Source organism: Fusarium solani, assembly GCF_023522795.1.
Source record: "Fusarium solani strain SB1 chromosome Unknown bctg00000000, whole genome shotgun sequence".
NCBI classification, from domain to species: domain Eukaryota; kingdom Fungi; phylum Ascomycota; class Sordariomycetes; order Hypocreales; family Nectriaceae; genus Fusarium; species Fusarium solani.
In genome coordinates this window covers 4018613-4040312 of record NW_027072157.1, presented here as the reverse complement: position 1 = coordinate 4040312, position 21700 = coordinate 4018613, and the positions used below count along the sequence as shown (strand labels likewise).

The 21700-nt window shown below is 54.1% G+C and overlaps 5 protein-coding genes across 5 annotated transcripts; 2 read left to right on the top strand and 3 right to left on the bottom strand.

Moving 5' to 3' along the window:
* Positions 1-288: 288 nt before the first annotated feature.
* MRS44_001281 (uncharacterized protein) lies at positions 289-549 on the top strand (the record flags this gene model as incomplete). Its single annotated transcript, XM_065623628.1, has 1 exon — positions 289-549. One exon carries the CDS (start codon positions 289-291, stop codon positions 547-549), a length of 261 nt encoding a protein of 86 aa, XP_065480066.1.
* A 5261-nt stretch (positions 550-5810) lies between these two features.
* Positions 5811-7254, bottom strand: MRS44_001280 (uncharacterized protein; the record flags this gene model as incomplete). The annotated part of the gene is made up of 4 exons (XM_065623627.1): positions 5811-5847; positions 5907-6682; positions 7062-7154; positions 7243-7254. 4 exons carry the CDS (start codon positions 7252-7254, stop codon positions 5811-5813), a joined length of 918 nt encoding a protein of 305 aa, XP_065480065.1.
* Positions 7255-8124: 870 nt separating this feature from the next.
* MRS44_001279 (uncharacterized protein) lies at positions 8125-10081 on the bottom strand (the record flags this gene model as incomplete). Its single annotated transcript, XM_046278198.2, has 2 exons — positions 8125-8795; positions 8845-10081. The coding sequence occupies 2 exons, from the start codon at positions 10079-10081 to the stop codon at positions 8125-8127; spliced, it is 1908 nt and encodes a 635-aa protein (XP_046138463.2).
* Positions 10082-10698: 617 nt separating this feature from the next.
* MRS44_001278 (uncharacterized protein) lies at positions 10699-13562 on the top strand (the record flags this gene model as incomplete). Its single annotated transcript, XM_046274944.2, has 4 exons — positions 10699-10851; positions 10904-11001; positions 11278-12409; positions 12462-13562. 4 exons carry the CDS (start codon positions 10699-10701, stop codon positions 13560-13562), a joined length of 2484 nt encoding a protein of 827 aa, XP_046138464.2.
* A 237-nt stretch (positions 13563-13799) lies between these two features.
* On the bottom strand, positions 13800-19331 carry MRS44_001277 (uncharacterized protein; the record flags this gene model as incomplete). The annotated part of the gene is made up of 7 exons (XM_046274945.2): positions 13800-13972; positions 14026-14205; positions 14256-16265; positions 16314-16392; positions 16456-16693; positions 17460-18798; positions 18899-19331. The coding sequence occupies 7 exons, from the start codon at positions 19329-19331 to the stop codon at positions 13800-13802; spliced, it is 4452 nt and encodes a 1483-aa protein (XP_046138465.2).
* Between the last annotated feature and the right edge of the window lie 2369 nt (positions 19332-21700).

The following is a 21700-nucleotide window of genomic DNA, read 5'->3' as shown; positions in this document are numbered from 1 at the left end:
ATTATATTGGTATCGCTCGCATCTTGCCCACCATTCGGCTCTCTTGTCGCCTTTCCTTTCCCTGCACTGTCTAGGTCCTCCAATCGCGACCGCATTCGCTGGATACGGCCTACATTGTCTGTCGCACCACGACAAATAATCTTGTGAGTCAGATTCGCTTGCTTGCTTGCCCAAACCGCCTCCCCGTTGCGACGAGCGCATTGACTGCGATTCGTCGTTCTCCCCATCTTTACAACATTCCTCTATATTTATCCCCATCTCCCCCCTCGCCATGTCGTCTCAACCGCAATGACTGACCAGCAACCAGGCACTAGCAACACCACATTCTTTCACTCGTTCTCCCAACAACAGCAACAATGGTTCAAGGATCATCAAGCCCTTGCAACATGGGCCGAGGAGCCTACGACACAACCGGTGTCCCCAAGCCTCCCCCTCGCCCCAAGCCTCACTAAAGAGTCTTCTCGCTTGGATTGTTGGACGAACTCTATGAGTCCCCCCAACTTTATGCGACTGACGACCACGCCAAAGCTGGGCCACGCTGGCGGTTAGGCCTGCCGGCGACGACATGACACCGCACCGCGTTCAACAGACGCGCGCTTCCCCTTTTCCGCCTGTCTTCTCTTCGACCTAAAGCGATATTCCCAACTACGATACCATTTAATCACCTTCTGATGGCTTGGAGCCGCGAGCCGCGCCACTCCTTGCTTTAATGCATTCCGGTATACCCTTTTTTAATACGCATTCCTGTCGAAAAATCATATACACAGCGGCTCGGAGCCATCCCTTGCTTCCCAGCAGCAAGTGGAATTCAAGGGGAGGTTTTTGGGGAAAACGGATACACTCGTCGACATGAGTGTCGACAATTTCTTCTTATTTTCTTTTTGGCTTGGACACTATTCGTACCACACACATCTGGGCTCAGCACGCGGCGTTTGACTATAGACGGGACAAAAATTGGGATTTGTTTTTTTCTTTCCTTTTCCGCCTGGCATCTTTTTCACCGCAACCACACACACTCTCACTCGCACACGCAACAACCCTCGGCTCGAGCCGTCGTCCTCGGTCTCCAAATGGTCTCCCTCGATAGGCAACCCGAACTTTCAGCACCACTCACGTCAAGGGCGTCTTCAGCCGGAATGGAATGCAGATCCAACCGGGATGGGAATGTCCCAGATCGGCCACCGGCGAGACAAGACAAGGGTTGGCGAGCGCAGTACGATCTGGAATTGGGCGACCGAAAGCCAAGCGAAGACAGACTGAGATCGCGAGAGACATGCAGTGAGCAGAAGAAAAGCGAGCGCCTCGAGGGAAGATGTTTTTTATTGGGAGTTTTACTCGACATGGGGATTTGGAAAGGTATTACAAAATGGGAACAGGCTGGGAGAAAAAAAAGTTGCTTTTCGGCACTTGCATATAGACTTGGGGGATCTGTGGTTTTTGCTTTTTCGCTTTCTGCTTTTTTGCTCTGCTCTCTCTTTTCGCAACCCCCTTGCTTGCAGAGGTTCCCCTTTTGGCCTGTATCTCTCGTTTCTTCTTTTCTCTTCCCTTTACTTTTTTTTTTTGACGAATTTTTTATTACTATTGGGTTAGCTGTTTGGCCTTGGATCCCTCGCGGGAGGGCCATCAGCAAAAGGGATTCCTTGCGGTTTCATGTTGGCCGGTATTCCCCTGTACTATTTCTGTATTGGTGTACAAGACTATTGGATGAGGAAGAGGAAAGGGGAAAAGAGAAGTGCTGCTTCAGCGCCGCGCTGAGCTGAGCACTTGGGCTGGATTCAGGACATTGATAGAAGATACCCCCACGCGTTTTTCCCCCTTTCAACCTCTAGACTGTATAGTATCTATAAGACGGAAGACAGCTAGCTACACAGCGCGCAAGGAAAGATAAACGTCCTGGTTTTATGAGATAAACTATAACAAATAATGGATTTACTTCAAGAATAAGCTCCTGTTTCAGCTTTGCGAAAGTGACAAGAATATCACATCTATTTTGAGACCGGAGTCGGCTCGCCGTGTTTGCCTGATTTAGCAATGTCGAGGCGAGATAAATTGAGTGGGGATGGAAATGCTTGGACGACAGAGATTGTTTGCTATGCCTGGAGCCGTGATTTGTGTGACGGGACAAGGGGAGGTGATGACGAGGGCTGGGGAGCCGAGAAAGCTGGGGTACAAATGTTTGCTACGGTTTCTGGGCGAGGATTCAAGTACAGTGTGTAGTGTGTAGCACGAACCCAAGGAACGGGAGGACTCGTTGGTTGTGCTGTGTTGTGGGTACGGGTTGGTCGGGTGCGTGCCCCTTGAATTGGAATGCTTGCTTACGACGAAGTGATGAGAGGGGGAATCACAATTGCATTTAGTGGTGATGACGCTGCGCGCAAATACGAACGAGCGTGAGGAGTCAAGCAAGGTCTAGGCAGAAGCTAATGGTGAAAAGCAATGGAGAAAAGGCAAAATAGAGTTGAGTTGGCCCCTGGTGGATTGGGCCGCAACAGGTAATCTACACAGTTGGTGGTGAAATGAGAGGGTAAATCAACGAGATGAGATAGAGGGCGCGTAATGATGGCCAGGTAACAGACAGATACAGATAGACACTCTCAAATTTCCTTCATGTTTGTTGGGCTTGGATTCATGGTTGGTTATAAGTTAATTTAGCAAAAACAGCCTCGTGCGAAATGATGACACCAGGGGGACGACGAGTCAGTCTTTTTGGTACAGTAGGTATGGAACATGGCAAAGAAGCTGCTGGCTTCGGCGGGCTAGAGCCAGTTTTGGTTGGTGTGGTGGAATTGACTTTCAGGGGGTCACAGGCCATCGATGATGGATGGATGATGACGGCGGCGACGCGGGACTGAATCCGGCGCTGGGTAACCAAGAGGCTCTAGAGGAGAATTGGAGCCTTGGAGCCTTGCGGGAAGGCTTCCATCCAGCGGGTGGGTTCCGGGGTGATGGAAGGATTTGGGTCCAATGGGAAGCTAACTACTCGAAGTTTTTCGCCTGGGGAGGGCTCGAGCTCGTTCGCTCGGGCTTCGGATTGCATCCCCGTTGCGTTGGGCTTTTGAGGCTTGCCCGTTTCATGGCCGTTGATGACGATGAATGTGTCTGTGTGTGAGTGTGGGTGTGGTGACATTACTGATAGAGAATACTACTACACTGTAGCTATGACATGTTTACTTCCATCACGATTACAGTGATGCATATGTAGGTGCTCGGTCAGCATCACCAGTTGGACATTGTGGGCTAATGGCGGTTCATAAACATGCCACTCCCGCTGCGCTTGCACCTCCCATCCCGCGCCCGCGACCTGCGCACGCACACACTTAAAGGAGATGGAGGACGGACCGCTCATTTACAATCTGTCTGTCGTTGGCCGATGCAGGCGGCTCGTGACACCACGTACACGCACGCACGCACAGAAAGGCGGAACAGCCGAGGCTCGTCCGTTTTGTTCGTTCGTTTGCTGATTCCCGCGCGCGAACTCGAACACGGACAGTGAAACACGACGATGAGATGATACGAAATGTCTCTTTTTTTTTTTTTTTTACAGACGGGAAGGGGAAGGGAAGGAAGCGCAATTAACCGCCGAGGCGACGGGACGAGTACTCCCCGAGGTAGGTCGAGGATAAGTCAAGGTAAGAGAGAACAGAGACAACTACCGACACGCCAGAAGCGACGCGGATCGGGTGTGAAGCGAAGCGAGGCAAAAAGAAAAGAAATAACCAAAAGGAATTCAAGAAAGATCCGGCGTCGGTTGGTTCGGCCGTTAAACCGGCCTCGGAGGCACTTGGGAACGGATCACAAGCGACCTGAGCCGCGGATGAGGTTGCACTTGGGGGAGACAATAGAGGAAACTATCAACATGTCTATTGAGAAGACAAGTCCTTTCTTGGCTGAATCAGATATCAGAAAAAATACAAGAAAATTTTTACAAACAATAGCAAAAAGAAGAAGCAATGACAAGGCGGAAACAAAACTATAATCACGATGGCTTTGTTGTCTCAAGCTTCTTTTCTTTTGCCTTTGCCATGAATGGACCTTTTGGGCGGAAAGTTTGGGAAGGCTGAGGATTAAAGTGGGTGTCACAGACAGTGACAAATGACGAGTCTCCTCTAATGACAAGAAAAGGCAGGAGGCAACAAACCCACGGATACTTTACGTACCCAGGCAAGGCGGAATTGGAAAAAGGGACACGCAAAAAAAGCAAAGCTTCTGGAGCCGCGCCAGAAGGAAAAGAATGGAAGCAGCAGCAAAAAAACAACCCCTGGGGGCGGAAATCGGGCCACCTCAGCTAATGCAAGATGTCGCAGTGACAGCTCGCTTTGGCTCCTCCTGAACCTGCATCTGCCCCGGCACGTTACCCCTGGACCTTGACTCTGTCCTTTTTCGCTCTGGTGCGACGCCGGACTAATGCAGGCGGAAAGCCGGGACCGAAGCGTTGGGACTCGAGTGGGGTAGGGGTGTGTGTAGAAAAGAACGAAATTGATCAAAATGGGAGCGGGAATCTTGCATGGACATGGACAAGGGACCCCTAGAGTAGAAGCAAGGGGAGGGGCGTGTAGACTCTTGATGGCTTCAAGGTCAGGGACAAGGTTGGCAAAGAGGTTTAGACGACGACGACCGTGACGGCCAAGGCGAGATTGAGTTGTTGCTGGATCGAGATGGGAGTCTGCTCGACAGAAACACGAGACAATAGGAATTGAGCAAGAGGAACAAAAAAAAAAAACTGTATATTTGTTGAGGATGAAACATTGACAGTCACTTGCTCATACAATGGAAATCTCGGCTCTTGTCAGAGTAGCAGTCACAGGCAAGGCCGTTGAGAGAATACTACCTTACCTAAGGCAATGACTGCTCCATGACGACTCAGGCGAGGCTGCAGCCGAGGCTGATGCCGACGGGGAGGAATCCCAGCCTCTCTTTCCTTCCCTTCCCTGGCACTTGCAGATTTTTTAGTCTTTTTTTACCCAGCAACTCGGGTTTCTCCTTCTTCCTCCCCTAGTCGCCTCGGGGAATAATCAACAGTATCCAGTTTTTTCTTCTTCTGCTTCTTTCGCTTCAACGTTGTAACGCTAACCAACTACCCCTTCCCTTGGAAGAGGAGACTCTTGCCAGCGAAGCAATTGTTTTATTTTGTCAAGCTCAAGCAGGGGACAGACAAAAGAATCTCTGGCGGTGTACGTGCGTCTATCCCATCCCATGATCGGCCCTTTGGGCGTATATGCAATGCGAAGTTTGCTGGCACTATCCACGACGACAGATCTTCATCTCGGCACTTGTTCACCTCTTCTCTATTTCGTTTTCGTAATTAACCTCCCTTGCAGAAAAAAGTTGAGACAAGGGGAACAAGATGCATACTCCCCGCTGTGCATCTAATCTTCAGCCTATACTCCGTGCAGCAAAAGCACACCGCTCTTAGCCAACCCCCCCGGGAGATGTTTGCTATATGCCGTACCCCCCCGGCAGTGCGGCTGTCCCGAGAGGTCGGTACCTAGGGCGGTGAATCTGTCCCGGCAGCTCGGTGCAGCAAGCCCAGCACAGCACGTCTGGTGGATAAGATAATCTCCTCGAGCCGAGTTTCAAAAAAGGTCCTGGACTCTTGGGTCACCGACAAGGCAAACAAGGCAAGGGATAGCATGGCACTTTGTCGAGATGGCCCATTGTATTTCTCTCTACGCTAACTCGCTCGCAAGCGGAAACTGATCCCGTTGGCTGGCCCGGTTCTCTGGGAACGAGCATGGATTTGGGCCCGTCTGTTTGTGTTTGCCTTGGCCAGCGTGACCTTACAGTGCGGTCAAGATGCCTCCTTTTACTGGTCAAGTATGGCGAGCGGTCAACTCGGGGTAAACATCTCTGTTGGCATGTTCTGTCAGCAATCCAGCCGCAACACCATGACATCAAGGGATACTCACGTCCTCCGCTGAAGAGGCATCTCTTTCCGGACCCTCTCCAATCCATCGAGGTCAATCTCGACGAATCCAATCTCTCCCACGGCGCCCTCTTCAGCTGTCCCCTCGGGCACATCTTTGGGGTCGGAAACGACGCCCTTGAGCTTGAGGACGACCCGGCCCCAGGGGTCAGCAACGATGCTCTGCCCCCAACTGGCCCTCTTCTCGTTGTGCCGTCCTACCTGCGCCGCAGCCACCACGTAACTCTGCGTCTCAATGGCTCGCGCTCGCAGCAGCGTCTCCCAGTGCGCGGCACCTGTGCGGAGCGTAAAGGCGCTCGGGTACGTTAGCACCTGCGCGGGACCTCCAGTCCAAGGGCTGCCCGGCCCCGGCTGGGAGAGCAGCAGGCCCGGCTCCGGAAATCGGAGGTCGAAGCAGATGAGGCTCCCGATCCGGCCGACGGGCGAGTCAAACGGCGGGGTGAGTGCGGGGCCGGGCCGCACGGTGGCGCTCTCCCGGAGATTGCCATAGTCAAAGACGTGGAGCTTGTCGTACGACGCCGAGTCGACGACGGCCCCATCGGCTCCGATGTACAGAGCCCGGTTGAGGATGCGGTGCACGGCGGCGCCGGGTTCGGGCTCGGGACGGTGGTGGATGCCCACGTGCACCGCGACGCTGTGCTCCCGCGCCGCATCCTGCAGGCCCTTTACAAAGGGCGATGTCTGCTGCGGCTCGGCGAGTTCGAGAGACGTCTGACCGTCGGGCGCGATGTAGTCGGACGCCTCAGGGAGGAAGAGTACCTGTCATGTATACCGTGTGAGCAAGTGCTCTGATGACAAGAGTGTATCTCGCCGTTGTGGAAGAGCAAGACATGGCAAAGAAAGAAAGAAAAAAAAGGAGAGACATATGGAGGGGGGTTGCTGGTATGTCTTGGAGAAATCGGCCCTTGGCCATGTCTCACGACCCAAGACGAACCGCATCTCGATCAGATGGAGCCCGCCCTTTTCAAAGCGTCTGTGTGAGATCTGATAAAACCTCCCCCTTTTCCCCAGACGTTGATCTCGATCTAGGGATGTCTCTTCTTGGCTGAACACTTGTCTCGCCTCTTTGGACATGTCAACCTCTTATACGTCGACCATGACATTTTCTTCTTCTTCTCCTTGCTCTCTTTTCACTCACCTTGGCTCCTCCACGCGCGGCTTTCGCCACCAGCCTCACACACTGTTCCAGATTCCCCTTGACAGATGCCGTGGAGCAGATCTGGCCGACCGCCTGTGCGATGAGGTCAGCTCTAGTTCATGCCAGCGGGAAAGCAGGGGGGTATCCCCCTTGTCTGTCTTGGATGCAGAAAAAAACTGACCGCAATCGCCATGGTGAGTCTGTGTATTCGAGATGTGAGTTATAACACGAAGGATTTCTTCTGGCTGTCTCCCTTGACACTGCTACTGGCTGAGGGGAGTGTGCCTCCGTGTAACGTTCCTGAGCTGGGCGTTTTTTCGGGGCTTGAACTTGTGGCGGTTCTCTTTAAGGGCGTCAACTTTGCTCACGAGGTCCAAGGGAATGGGCACGCAAGTATCTCAAGTCACTCCTTTCCAAAGTTGATAGAGGAGAGGAAGAGAGGGGAAGCGTGATGCCGCCATAGTCCCACTTTTCCACACAAGACGTGAAGCATTTGTCAGACCAAGAGTAGCCTTCACTCACTCACTCTGTGCTCCCAAGAGAGACTCTCCCTTTTGATCAACTGGAATGTTCTCGTCACGATAGAGAATGCCTCGCCTCAGATCTCTGTGTCAAGAGGTTTCCTCGTTCAATTCTTCCTATCTGACAATCCTCTCTTTCACTGACCTGACTCTACAGGCCTGGCTTGAGCTACTCCTGAGCTTGACTTAAATACCCAAAAGCCCCAAAAGGTACTACAAGAAACAGGCAAGACTGTGCTCCTTGAATGCGCACACATGGCAATGGCCGTCCCATCCTCTCCCAAGATTCCTATAGGCAGACAACATCTCGCAATGAATGCAAAAAGACTGCATTTCCCTGTGCTTTCTTCCTATGCCTCAAAACACAACACAACAAACGCCAGGCTAAGTTGTTAAAACGTCACAAAACAAACTTTGGCGCAGGGTATCTTCCCCAATTCCTCACTCCTCGCCTTGCTTGCGTCTCTCCCCCTTTTCTTCCCTCGGCTTCCTCTGCTGTCCACTTCCATTACTCGCCGCTTTTTTATTCAGCTTAGATGGCTTCACTTGGGATTTGATGCGTCCAAGCGCAGATAGGCCCCCTGCAGTGCCTTGTGCTCACGCCCGTCTCTCTCCAGCACCGAGACCCAATCCCGTAGTTGTATGTTCCTGCCCTTCTCCTTGTCCTCTCGCCATGTTCCGAGTCGGTTGCGTCCTTCCGTCGTCATGGCCATGTTGACCGGTGCCGCCGCTGCTACCGACCCTCCCGCTCCCTTACCAAGTCCGGACGGGTTTCTCGTGGGTGTGCTAGCCCCACTGCCTCCGCGTCCAACGTTCATCCAGTCGTACGTCTTGCCTGTCTTCTTCTTGCCGAAGAGGCCGCCCTTGCCTCCTAGGCCAGCAAAGAGACTGCTCGTCGTGTTCTGACTCTGGTGACTGTCCAGCTCAGCTGCCTTGGCTTGCTGGTTCTTCTTCATCTCCTTCTTGGTCATGGTCTTTTGCGATTCTGGAGCCGTGGTTCCCGGAGTACCGGGAGCCGCGCTGCCTGCACGCGAGGTCGTGCTTCCAGAGTCAGGGATACCGTCCTTGCGCTTTTGTCGCTTTCGCAACCGCGCCTCTTCCCAGTCACGTTCCTGTCGTGCAAGGTCGCGCATCGTAGTCGTCATGTAAGATGAGATCTTTGGTAGCTTGACAGGTGGAGCCCCGTTTGTCAATCCAGCACCGTCGGCAGAGCCTGTATAGTGTGAGCATGAAACTGGCCATGTTACTACGATTATACTCACGCTTCAATGGATTCGTGCCCTCCCCATCCGCACTCTCCACTCCAGCCGCATCTGCGCCGTCAGCTGGCTTCTCGATTGGCTGTAGAGGCTCCGCATTCATCGGCGCAGCGGCTGGTGCCCAGTCTTCAGGCACATCACCGTGAGAAGTCTTCTGCCGGTTCGTCGCCACAACGTGCGCGTCCTCCAAAAGCCCTCTAAGCCTTTGCTTGGATGCAATCGACAGCAATGCCAACTGATCAACCAGGTATGCATCATGAGGAATATAGGAGCCTGTCGTTTGCACTAGAGCAGCGTCCGGACCCTGCGCCGTCTTGATGTTGACCTTGGGGTAAGGAAACTGTTCTGGCAACCTCATCTTTCCCATGGTCTGGCTATTGTTCTTGAGATCTAAGTTGAGAGAGAGATGGTGCTCTCGAGCGATTTTATCCGCTCGTCGGTGAAGCGTTGCCACCATAAGGAACGGGTCACCGATCTCTTGAGTTCGCTGTACAGCAAGTCGCATCGAAGACTCAGACCAAGCTCTCTCTGCTTGCTGGGCAGCGAACTGTTCTTGAGTCTGGTCGGGTGTCGATTGAGCAGGTTGGTTCGCAGGGCCTGCGCCGTAGAAGCTCCCCTTGGCTCCCGGCGGATGGTGGGCGAATCCTGTCCTGGCTTCGTCGAACCCGGTTGAGTAGAGCTCATTCATGTATTGTTCCTCAGCGCGTAGATCAATGCCGGTACCAGCAAGCGAGTCTGTCACGTCGTACTCATAATCTTTTGTCGGGCGCTCGGCAGGCCTCTGTGGCGGCCCCATGGCTCCAGGCCCTTGAGCTGGAGCAACAACGGGAGCCACGGCAGGCGCGGGCACAGGCGTCATCGTCGCGTTTGTGTACTGAGGCATAGGCGGGTGATGCGGTGTTTGAATCGGGGGCGTCGAGTTCGGTCGGGCGTCTGGGAGGTTGAGGCCAGGCGTGGTGTGGCCGTTGGTGTAGGGCGTGGCATAGGGTTGCGGCAAAGCAGGACTATGCGCATACGCAGGAGAATTCGCGGCGGCAGGAGGCGTCCCGGTAGGCCCGGGACTCGCGGCGTAGGGAGATGTAGCGTAAGGCGACTCGGGCTGCGATGGAGGACCGTCGGTTCGGACTCGCTTCTGAGGTGGGAGTGCAAAGCTCGACTGTGACGCGGCGGGCGAGGGCGTGGGCTGTGGGGGAGAGAATGCGCGCGGCGGCACCTGCGCCTGAGGTTGAGGTTGAGCCATGGTCAAGACTCCAGAGCCGAGTGACTGAGGTGCGAGCGGGAGGCGGAAGGAAGCAGAGGTGAGTAGGTGCTAGCTCAGCAGGCAGAGGAGCCTGTCACGTTAGTCGCGACGCCTCCCATTCGACGCGCTCAATCTCGACTGGGCTCTGGGGAAAGTTGGCGATGCGATCGGAAAGAGGCAATTTCGGGTGCACAAGGTAGATCCGCCGGGCCGCGAGATGGGGCTGTTGAGTATCGTCGTGGAGTCGAGATGATGCTTCGCTGGGGGAGGCTATGGAGGAGGAAGCTCTGCCTGCAAAACGAAGGTCGCGTAGTTTTAAAGTCACGTGCACAGAGCAGAGCCTCCCTCCCAACTAGGAAGCCACAAACGGCTAGGCCGGATTTTATCCGCCTGCCGCCTGCCATTGAGCGCGTTAGCCTTTTATGCCCGCGACGCCCGCCTACCTATTCAATTCCAGGCATTCAAGCTTCATCCATCCCTGCCATTGATTGCTATTGTCATTCTTTGTGCATCACGACCCTCTGCATGCACGTGTTGCTCAGGGCCGCTCTGTACTAATATTCTAGTGTTTCCCTGGTCGATGTGACTGGTCGCCAACACCAGGCGCCCGCGCAACAATGGCATCCAAACGAAAGGCATCGGCGATGAACGCGGCGGCGGCGGAGGAGCCCGTAGACCCTTCAGACGAGCTCATGTTCCTCTGTCTGGGAGGCGGTAACGAAGTCGGTCGATCATGTCACATTATCCAGTACAAGGGAAAGACGGTCATGGTAAGCGGTTGAGAGGTCTCGAACAAAGGATCCGTCTAACAGCCATCACCAGCTTGACGCCGGCCAGCACCCTGCGTACGACGGGCTCGCAGCCCTCCCCTTCTATGACGACTTCGATCTCAGCACCGTCGATGTGCTCCTAATCAGCCAGTAAGCCGCCCCCTTCTTCCCACCCGTGCGACGATGTAGGCTGGACAGGGCGAGGGACGACCTTGATGTGATGTGATGGAACGGACAGTACTTGTCCGCGACCTGTATCGTGTTCGTGTGATATCTTCGCTTTATATGCCAGATCAATACAATACAGTCTTTCCCGCTCCCCTACGTCCCTGCTCTTTTCGTCCTTGTGATGCCGTCCTGTCCTGGAATGCCCGTCGTCTACCTGGCCAGAGCAATCCGATGAGGATTACAGCTAACAGGGCATAGTTTTCACGTTGACCATGCGGCTTCATTGCCATATGTACTCGCAAAGACCAACTTCAGAGGACGTGTATTCATGACGCATCCTACCAAGGCCATCTACAAATGGCTTATCCAGGACAGTGTCCGGGTGGGCAACACATCATCAAATCCAACCTCGCAGCCCGTATACACGGAGCAGGACCATCTCAACACGTTCCCGCAGATCGAGGCTATCGACTATCATACAACTCATACCATCTCCTCCATCAGAATCACACCTTACCCAGCAGGCCATGTGCTCGGCGCGGCCATGTTCCTCATCGAGATCGGTGGGCTCAACATCTTCTTCACTGGTGACTACTCGAGAGAGCAGGATCGACATCTGGTTTCGGCAGAGGTTCCTAAGGGCGTCAAGATTGATGTTCTCATCACCGAGTCGACTTATGGCATTGCCTCCCATGTTCCTCGTCTGGAGAGAGAACAGGCCCTCATGAAGTCCATCACAAGCATCCTCAACCGAGGTGGCCGTGTTCTCATGCCCGTTTTCGCCCTGGGACGTGCCCAAGAGCTCCTGTTGATTCTCGACGAGTACTGGGGCAAGCATGCTGACTTCCAAAGATACCCCATCTACTACGCCAGTAACCTGGCGAGGAAGTGTATGCTTGTCTACCAGACTTATGTCGGCGCCATGAACGACAACATCAAGCGTCTCTTCCGTGAGCGCATGGCTGAGGCCGAGGCTTCTGGAGATGGTGCCGGCAAGGGTGGACCTTGGGACTTTAAGTATATTCGCTCTCTGAAGAACCTCGACCGATTCGACGACGTCGGTGGTTGTGTCATGCTTGCCAGTCCTGGTATGCTGCAGAACGGTGTCAGCCGAGAGCTGCTAGAGCGCTGGGCACCTAGCGAGAAGAACGGTGTCATCATTACTGGTTACAGTGTCGAGGGCACCATGGCCAAGCAGATCATGCAGGAACCGGATCAGATCCAGGCCGTCATGTCTCGCAGCATGGCTGGCGCTCGTCGAATGCCTGGAGGCGACGGCGAGAAGGTCCTCATTCCTCGAAGGTGCAGCGTTCAAGAATACTCGTTTGCTGCTCACGTCGACGGTGTCGAGAACCGCGAGTTTATTGAAGAGGTTGCGGCGCCTGTGGTGGTACGTTTGCTCCCCTTTCTACTAAACAGGCACAAGCTAATATCTATCACAGATTCTTGTCCACGGCGAACAACACAACATGATGCGTCTCAAGTCGAAGCTTCTTTCGCTCAACGCAAACAAAACCGTCAAGGTCAAGGTCTACTCTCCTCGCAACTGCGAAGAACTTCGCATCCCCTTCAAGGCCGACAAGACTGCCAAGGTCGTCGGCAAGCTCGCCTCCATCCAGCCGCCCCAGAACATCCACCTTGACCCTGCTACCGCGCCTCCTCTTGTCACTGGAGTGCTTGTGCAGAACGACTTCAAGCTTTCACTCATGGCGCCCGAGGATCTGCGCGAGTATGCTGGTCTCAACACCACTACCATCACCTGCAAACAGCGTCTGACCCTTAGCGCTGCGGGTATTGACCTGGTTAAGTGGGCTCTTGAGGGCACATTCGGTACTATTGAGGAGCTGCCAGAGATGCGTCGTGCCAAGAACGGCACCAACGGGGATGTGACCATCACCGACGGTGAGACTCAGCCGGAGGAGGCAGATGAAGAGGTAGCCAGCCTCGTCGCGGCGTATCTAGTGATGGGTTGCGTTTCTGTACGATACCGCACAAACGGCGAAGTCGAGCTGGAATGGGAGGGCAACATGCTCAACGACGGCATCGCCGACTCTGTCATGGCCGTCCTCTTCTCCGTCGAGAGCTCCCCTGCCGCTGTCAAGCGTTCCTCGGCCAAGCACTCTCACTCGCACGAGCTCCCCGCCGCTAACCCTCACCACTCGGCAACCCCTGAGGAACGTCTCGAGCGTCTGCTGTGGTTCCTCGAGGCCCAGTTCGGCCAGGACAATGTCGCCCCCGTCGCAACACCCAAGCTGCCCCCTACTCCCAAGGAGGAGGCACCCGAGGGCAAGGTTAAGGACGAGGACGCCATGGAGGAGGATGGTGACGAGGATTCGCAGCTCGAGGAGAGACAGCGCAAGGAGATTGAGAGACTGCATAAGATTGGCATCCCCGTGCCCGGAGTATCGATCAAGGTGGATAGATTGACTGCCACGGTGTGGCTGGAGGACCTCGAGGTCGAGTGTAACAACAAAGTCTTTGCCGACAGAGTCAGGGCTGTCGTCGAGCGGGCTGTCGAGGTGACGGCGCCTCTCTGGGGTTGAAATTACGGAACAGCTCCATGGGTGTGTATTTAATGACTACAAGTCATGTAGCAAGCTTCAAGAATTTAAAAGGAACACAGGTCGTTTCGTTGGTTTAGCAGTTATCTAGTCGAACAACAAGGCTCAGGCCAGTATTTCTAACAGTGCACTATGTTACCTATGGTACAATAACAAAACAAAAAAAACCAAGAGTCTACTACTATAACAAATAGTTCACCATTCCTTAACCAGCCCGTATTATCCCAGGTAATCCTTCAACTCCTCCGACTCTTCCAACAGGGTCTGGAACGAGAATGGCGCAAAAGGCCAACCCGCAAACTCGGCAAACTTGGAAAAGGACTCGACCCAAGCAAGACGCAGAGAGTGCAACATGGCACTGGTACCCTCCATACACACCAGAATAGCAATAGCTAGTGATAGGTTAGCAACATGTCTCCAGCGGTCCAAGACGGACACGACTTACTCAGGAAGAACCACATAAAGAAGCAGACAACAATCATGATAACGCCAAGAACACCAGGAGTAGTCAGAGCGGGGCCAAGGGTCATGCTCCAGAGCACAATGCTCAGCTGCTGATGGGCCAGAGACAGAGCCCAGAGACGGAGGTAAGAAGCAGTGTGAGACACACAGTTCAGGCAGAACTCTGCAAGGGGGTTAGTATCGTAACAAACAATTTTCATAACAAAGACTTACCGATAGTGTGGATAACCTGGTGAATCATGACCTCGCTGAACTCAAACTCCTCGTGCTCCTCATCAATGTTCTGGGAGATCATAGCAACCCCCTCACCATCATCGAAGCTGTTGCCGTGACCGTTGCCTTGGGCATCATCATCATCACCATCCAAAGCACTAACTCGGGAAGTCTCTCCTATGCTACGGTAGCCCTTAGCGCGTGCTCGGTTGTGCTCCCATCGAAGGTAGAAAGGCTTAAGGAACAGCAGGATGGGCACCTGGGCGAAGGCCAGCAGCAATAGGATAACTTGCACGGTGGCTTGTCCAGGATACAGCTGCTCATCCAAGGTTCCGGGCTGCAGGAACATGTAAATCAACATGTTCAGCAGACCAGGGGGCTGGCGTCCAGTTCCAAGCCAATCCACGGACCACTTGTACACGATGCAGATGACAAGGTAGCCAAAAATGGACTGGAAGAAAATCATGCCCGGGATAAAGTTGCCCCAGATGTCAATGGGCTTCTTGAAGTGGCGGGCGTTGATGTAGGCGAAGCAGAGAGAGTACGTCATGTGCGCCCAACCGAGAATGATACTCATCTTCATCTTGTAACTGTTGCTGAAGAGAAGATCATTCTCAGTACCGTGCCAAGCATAGTCTAGACCGAAGGGGTAGCGGTGGCCATGCTCGTTCAACACGGCAGTAATAGGAGTCGAGTTAGTGTAGCCCTCGGGCTTCTTGAACTCCCAGGCACTGTCGAAAAGAGTCATCGACTTGGAGAAGACATCGTTGTAGATGAGACCGGTGAAGATGGAGAAGATAGCCATGACCAGAGCAATGTATCGACCGTAGAAGATCATGGCGAAGAGCTCGAAAGTGACCTTCTTGAGCGACTTCTCCCAGTAGATCATAGCAAGAGCAGCCGAAAGCATGATGATGGCGTGGCCGAAGTCACCAAACATGACAGCGAACAGGAAAGGGAAAGTAACAAAGACGGGAATGGCCGGGTTGACTTCCTGGTATGTGGCAGTACCATAGGCGTTGACAATGGTCTGGAAACCCTCAGTGATCTTGTTGGTCTTCAGGTAAGTTGGCGGCGTCTTGTTGGTTTGGATCTTGTTGATGATGGAGGGAACCGAGAGACCAGCCCGGTTCGTGACATCTTGCAGCGTCGTTCTGATCAGGGGAAGATCGTTTGTAGGAACCCAGGCCTCAGCGATGAGGGTTCGGCGGGCGCTGTCGTAGGAGAAGTTGTTAAGGGCACTGTAGACAGCCTTCTCCTTGGCAACGAGAACCATCCAGGCAGACAGAGACTGAGAGATCTGGTTGAGCTCAGCCTGAAGAGTAGCCTGGGTGTTTTGAAGGACGTTCTGGACGTCCTCAAGACGGTTGTTGACCTCGTGGATCTGGTCACGTCGGAGATCACTGTTCTCGTCGACGTTATAGACCTCGGCGCCCATAGACTCCGAAATCTTGCGGATCTTGGCAAGGATCTCCTTGCCGTGGGCGAAGATGACAAAGACGTTCTTGTTGATAGCCTCGTTGTTGGCGGGGTCAATCAGCGGCTCAGGAATCTCAGACTGGTTCATGTACAGGTTGCCACGCAGAGTTCGCCAGAGGATACGCTCAAAAGCGCCAACTCTGTCCCTAGCGATGACACCAGCAACAAAACCAATGTTCATTCCCGAGAAGGATCGCTCGACGTCAGCAGCCCCCTGGTGCTGTTCAACGTCTGAGAGCAGGGGAGCGTCATCGTTGTCGGTTGAGGCGCGAATCTCGTCGACATTGCCGTGGGCACGATCGAAGAAGCTGCCGGCCTCACGCAGAACCCAGCGCCACTCAGTCAAGTCTCCCTCGCGCTTCTTCAGAGTCTCGTAGCTCTCGTTCAGGGCAGAGACTCGCTGCTCGAGCTTCTGGCTTCGCTCAGACAGTTCGTCGATCTCGGAAGTCGAAGGCGAGGCCAGTCGTTCAACGTCGAGGTCGAGTTTTCGAAGGGGGATGCCGATCTTGTCCATCTGAGAGTAAAAGTATCCTGGGGGTTGTTAGGGAGGGTTTTCGTGGATGCCTAGGGATGACGTACGCAGCTGTCGTTCAACATTATCGAGGCGTCGGATCTCCTGGGTGAAAGTGCGCTGAAAGGCACTGACATTCTCATTGAGCTGGATGAAATCAAGATGTTAGATGATGTTCTCGATTGATGAATTGATGGACTCCAAGCTTACGTCGCGGAACTGGCAGAGACCAAGCTCGCCAAGAGCCGTAACGACCTCGCGGCCAATTTCGTTGGAGACATAGAGCTGGACCATGCTCATGTCCGCCGAGCGGAACGGGGTGTCCTGTTTGGGAGCCATGGTGATGCCGCTGAAGCACCAAGGCTTTTGATAGTCGTTGAGTTGGAGCTTGTCAAGGAGCAAGGCACGCTCGGCGCGGTTACGTCGCAACGTTGGTTTGCCACGGGGCCTTGTTGTTCCGGATTACAGGTCACGTGTACTCCACTGCTGTGTGGCATGCACTGCCATACCAGAGCTTGCGCCACTGACCCCTGGATAAGGCCGAAGCTTTCCAGGTCTTTGATAAGGTTGTTTTCAGAGCAATCAGAGATAGGCTGGATAACTAGGGGTGTTCAGATCTGCATAGGTAAATTATAGTCGTTGTCATTTCTATGTCGGAGTTGCTGATTGCATATAGGTCATTATTCTCACTCTGCCGTCGTTACCGTCGGAAGGGGACAAGCTCAACACATGTGATCAAAGCATTACTTGAGTAGTTGTTAAAGGTCAATACCTTTTTTTCTACTTCACTATGCATGAAATACTGCAGTTCTGCTACTCTTTCTTGCAAGTATCTGGTGAGTGGTTCCGTCAGTTGAGACCAGGTTTCGAGACCAAGAAAGCATCGGTGTGGAAACATCTAAACACTCGCTCAACACAAGTTCAACCCACATCAACTGCCAGAACAAATAAGTCAAATTGACCAGCTCGTAAAGTCATTATCTAATTATCCGCGGTTTTTCTCTATCGTCATCTTCATGTGTCAAAAACGCTTTCGCACAAAAATGACTTCAACTTTTACCGCTAATTGTCAACGCTGTACGCCCCGGATATCTGATCAAGATGCAACCAAAACCCAGCCATTCAAATCCGTGCCAGAAAACACCGTCAAATCGAACAGAGTAGAGATCCAAATCGTGATGCTGAACCGCGCATCAGCCTCGGCGGCCGCTTACAGCCGTCGGCCGAACATGAAAGTCCCGTACATGCCTCCGACGTCGGCCTCGGCTACCGGGATCTTCCTCATACCCCAGCTCTCAGCGCCCAGCTTCCACCACCGGGCACCGTTGTCGATGGTAGTGCCGTCCGAGTTCATGCGGACTAGCCAGTAGCGGCTACCAAATTCCTTCGGTGTCCACCCCACCCGTTCAAGGTTCTTCTTCGCCTTGGCCGCTCGTTCGTATGCACGCTCCTCGAGTTCGATAACATGCAGCGGGGCGGACCCTGGGTTCAGCAGCGCACTAGCACTTCCGATGATGGTATCCAGGTCAGAAACATCGAGGTATCGGAGGGAGTGGGGGATCCACTGTCCCTCCTGGTAGAGAAGCTGGTGGATATCTCGGAGATCGAGACCTCGTCCGATGGCAAGCTCCTCCAAGTGCTGGACAAGTGGAGTGAGAAGAGGGATCTGCGAGGGATCCATCCTGCTTCCCTTCAGGCTCAGGGAACGGAGGGAGGTTGGCAGACGAGGCAGAATCGCATCGACATCAGCCTTGCCGAGCAGCAGGTGGCTGCTCGCATTTGTAGCGAGGCTGAGGACGGTGATCGTCTGAATAATAGCAGGGTGCGTTGTAATAAACTTGACAACGACCTCAGAAGACAACTCCCGGCACTTGGCCAGGTTCAGGTGGGTGAGTCTCGCCGTCTCAGGCAGACTCTGTAGCGCCTTGTCAGTCACTCGAGTTCCAGCAAGGTCAAGGTGTGTAGCTTTTTCAAGCCGAGGCAGGATGGCCTCAAAGACGGAGCCCGGCAAGTTCAGGCACTTGTGGAAGGAAACTCGAGTAAGCGTCAGAGAATCGGGCCAGGGCGATGACTGGACCAGGCTCGTAAAGGCGTTCTTGAAGTAGGGAGAGGAGCAGCCACAGAAGTCGACGGCTCGGAGACGGGGCATATCAAAGAACAGCTTCTTGATCACCTCGGGCCCCAAATCCTCATCGATGTACTCCTGGGCCAGAAACTCCTGCAGGTATGGGGTCAGCTCCAGACATTTGAACAAGGTCTCGGTAGTCAGGTTCCGAGTCTGGGCTCTCTCGCTCTGAGTAGAGAAGATGGTGGAAGGGTTAAAGTGGCTAAAGTCAAGCCGCCGCACGATAGAGGCGAGCGCTGGGTACTCGGTAATGGTAGCCAGGAACTTGCGGAAGATTCTCGAGTGGGGGATCGTGATGTGACGGTAGAGAGTGTTGAGCGTCGCGGCGTGGATGGATCGCGAGGTCAAGAGAAGGGCCATCAAATCGGCATTGCGTGGTGTGAGGCCGTTTGGAGGAATCTCGATGACGAGAAGATCGATAATCGCACCTAGGATCGACATGTCAGTGCGCAGGCCCTCTTTAATAACAAGGGGACTGGGGTGCGCGAGGACCCAGGACCCCCAATTCCGGTAGTTGAATTAACTTACCCAGGACTTCGCTGGGGAGACGCTCGAGAGGAGAGGTTCCGGTCTGGTAAGTAGGGTGGGAGACCTTCTGAACGGGAACAGTTGGGGCTGGAGAGCTCCATGTCATGGACAGCTTGTGCAGGTCCTCGCAGCTACGGCTGGCGGCCTTGCCCTTGATGGGGATTTGCTTCCAACCACGGAAGTTATCCGCAGGAAACCAAAACCCATGGAGCCGACTGTGAGGCTGCGTCAGAGGAGCCTGGAACGACGGCTGTGCAATCTCAACGGAGGGTGAGGGTGATTCATCGAATACCTCTTCCGTCCCTTGAGTGTAGGAGGAAATCTTGGACCGTGTAAAGGTCTGCGCGAGGCCGTCGTCGTTCTCCCTCACGGAGGAGAAGGACGAGCGAGCCGTCTTGTCGCTGTTGCTGTTGGGGGAGTCGGGACGAGACATCTTTGCTTTGAGGAGGGCAGAAAGGTCAAAGTGAGGCACCGCGTGGTGCGTAGGGCTCAGCGGGACGGCCATACGAGTCTAAAGACGAGAGGAGAGTGCAATGGCCGACCCTGAAGAGGGCGGGAAAAGAATCAGGACGGGAGCGAGGGTTAGGAATGTGGATGCGTTCGTCGAAGAGCTTCGCCTGTTCTCAGCGAAAATCGTGAGTCCAGCGAAACGAGTCACACGGAGAGTGTTGGTTGGTGGCCAACCCAACGGCTGGCAAAAAGTTGGCGGAGGATAAAAAAGGCTGATAGTTGAGCAACTGCAGTGGCGTAGTATGAGCCACCGGATCCGGAGCCTATACGGTTATGTAAGAGTAAAAGCGAGGACCAAGGCGGGGGGGCCGATGACGAAAGGGTTTGTCGATATCGGAGGGTGAGTTTGATCGGTAGTTGAGAGAGATTCCAAGATGAGGATCTAGGTCTAGGCTTGTAAGAGTCGAAAAATCTTGACAACAGAAAACAAGGGAACAGACGAGGGCGACCAGGCGCATCGGGCTCGGGGCCTGGATATAAAGTGTCACGGAGCTAGAGCCACGACTCCACGAGCCACGAGGGGAGCCACCCCCGGCGGAGGCGAGAGTCACCTTCTGGAGCCTCTGCTGGAGCCCTCATGACGAGGGTAGGGTGTTAGAGGGTCCAAACACCAAAGGCGGGCCTGAGCGACCGACGAGCAAAAAGGAGCGCCACCCGGGGGGCCAGCCACGCCCAGTAGCCAGGGTATTTTGCCAGGGACGTTGGCGAAAAAGCGTGTTGGCATGCACGGGGCATTAGCTCAGGATCGCACAATATTGGGTAATGGAAATCGAGGACTGGATCTTTCGGGGCCGTGACCGTCAGGTGAGCAACACACCACGACCACGGGGAAGGGCTGGAAGGCTTGGAACTGGAACCGATGGGGGAGTGAGAGGAGAGAAGACGAGACGAGACTTGGAAGCACGGCCATCCGTGACAAGGAACCCCCCATGATGATCTATTTCATGGCATGGCAATAGCATGAAAAGACAGACCATACAAGGCCATGAGCCGCCAGCCTGGGCTGTGGATGGTTGAGTCTCCAAAGGCCGTTGCCGCTCAGTTTTCCAGACAAAGAAAAGATTCGACTGACTTCCGCTGGCGCCGGATCGGCCTTGGAGAGGTGGTGGGCAGGCTCCATTGGACGGGACAGGTCAAGATTTGGTAATGGGAACGACGTCGAGGCAAGCCAAGAGAGAAAAAACTCGTCGCCTCCCACAATTGCCCGTCTCTAGTTTTTTGCACTTGGAAACCATCCTAATTCTTGCAGCGAATATCCCAGACGGTCAAATCTCGCTGAGCATCAGGTGCTTTTCTCCCCAGTTGCACCATCAGCCTCACTCTTTGGTTTCGTTCCCTGGTCGTATATACGAAGCAGCACAGCACAGGACAGCAACGACGACGACGACAACAACCTAGACAATTCTCACCCCCCTTGTGCAACACTACTACACTGCACTCCGCCGCGCTCTCCCGCTCCGCTCCCGCCAACTGCGGCTTGTACTGGTCAAATGGCCGATGGCCGATGACGCGACAAGGGTCTCTGTCAACGACACCTCCCCCATCGGAAGCTCATACCGAGACAGAACGACCTTGGTGACATTTCCCCCGTCTTGGTTGCTTGCTCGCACACGCACTCGCTCCTCTGCAGAAGCGTAACGTAACGTAATGGCTGCAGGAAGTAAGTAATGGAAATTCAGAAGCCCCTCATTCATCTCTGATCCAGGCGGGGGTGAGAGGAGGAGAAGCAAGATGCAAGCCCTAGGTCTCTTTTTCATCAGATCCGCCGAGATCCTCGTGACCAGGTACCAAGCCCAAGGCATAATTCCAGCCATGCCATTCGACAATGGCCATCCGGGGGCCGGCGCTGTCACTTTGTTTGACCACCGTGTCTGTATTTTTGGAGAGTTGAGGCAGCCCTGAAAGCTTATACAAGAACCAAATCACCATGACGGATAACGGCTGGCCGAGGCATAGCAACCTGCAGAGAGGCTGCTGTAATATGCAAGGCCTCAATCAACTGCATACAGGAGAGCGTCTTCATCGCATCCCGCGCTCCAGCCACGCCGAATTCACCGGCTTACTCAACTCGCCCCGATCATGATCAGCGCCGCAATGCCGAGTCCCATGAGCAACACCATTACAAACTCCGTCCTAGCCGCCGGACATGACGGGAAGGACAGTAGAACAAGTAGAACAACGGGAGAAATGAGTAAACAGAATCACGGCCCCCTCTTTTTTTCCTTCGAGGACCGGCAGCGAAGCCGGTCCCTTGAAGAGCTAGGACCCCCAGATTCCCCAAAGGGGTTGTTT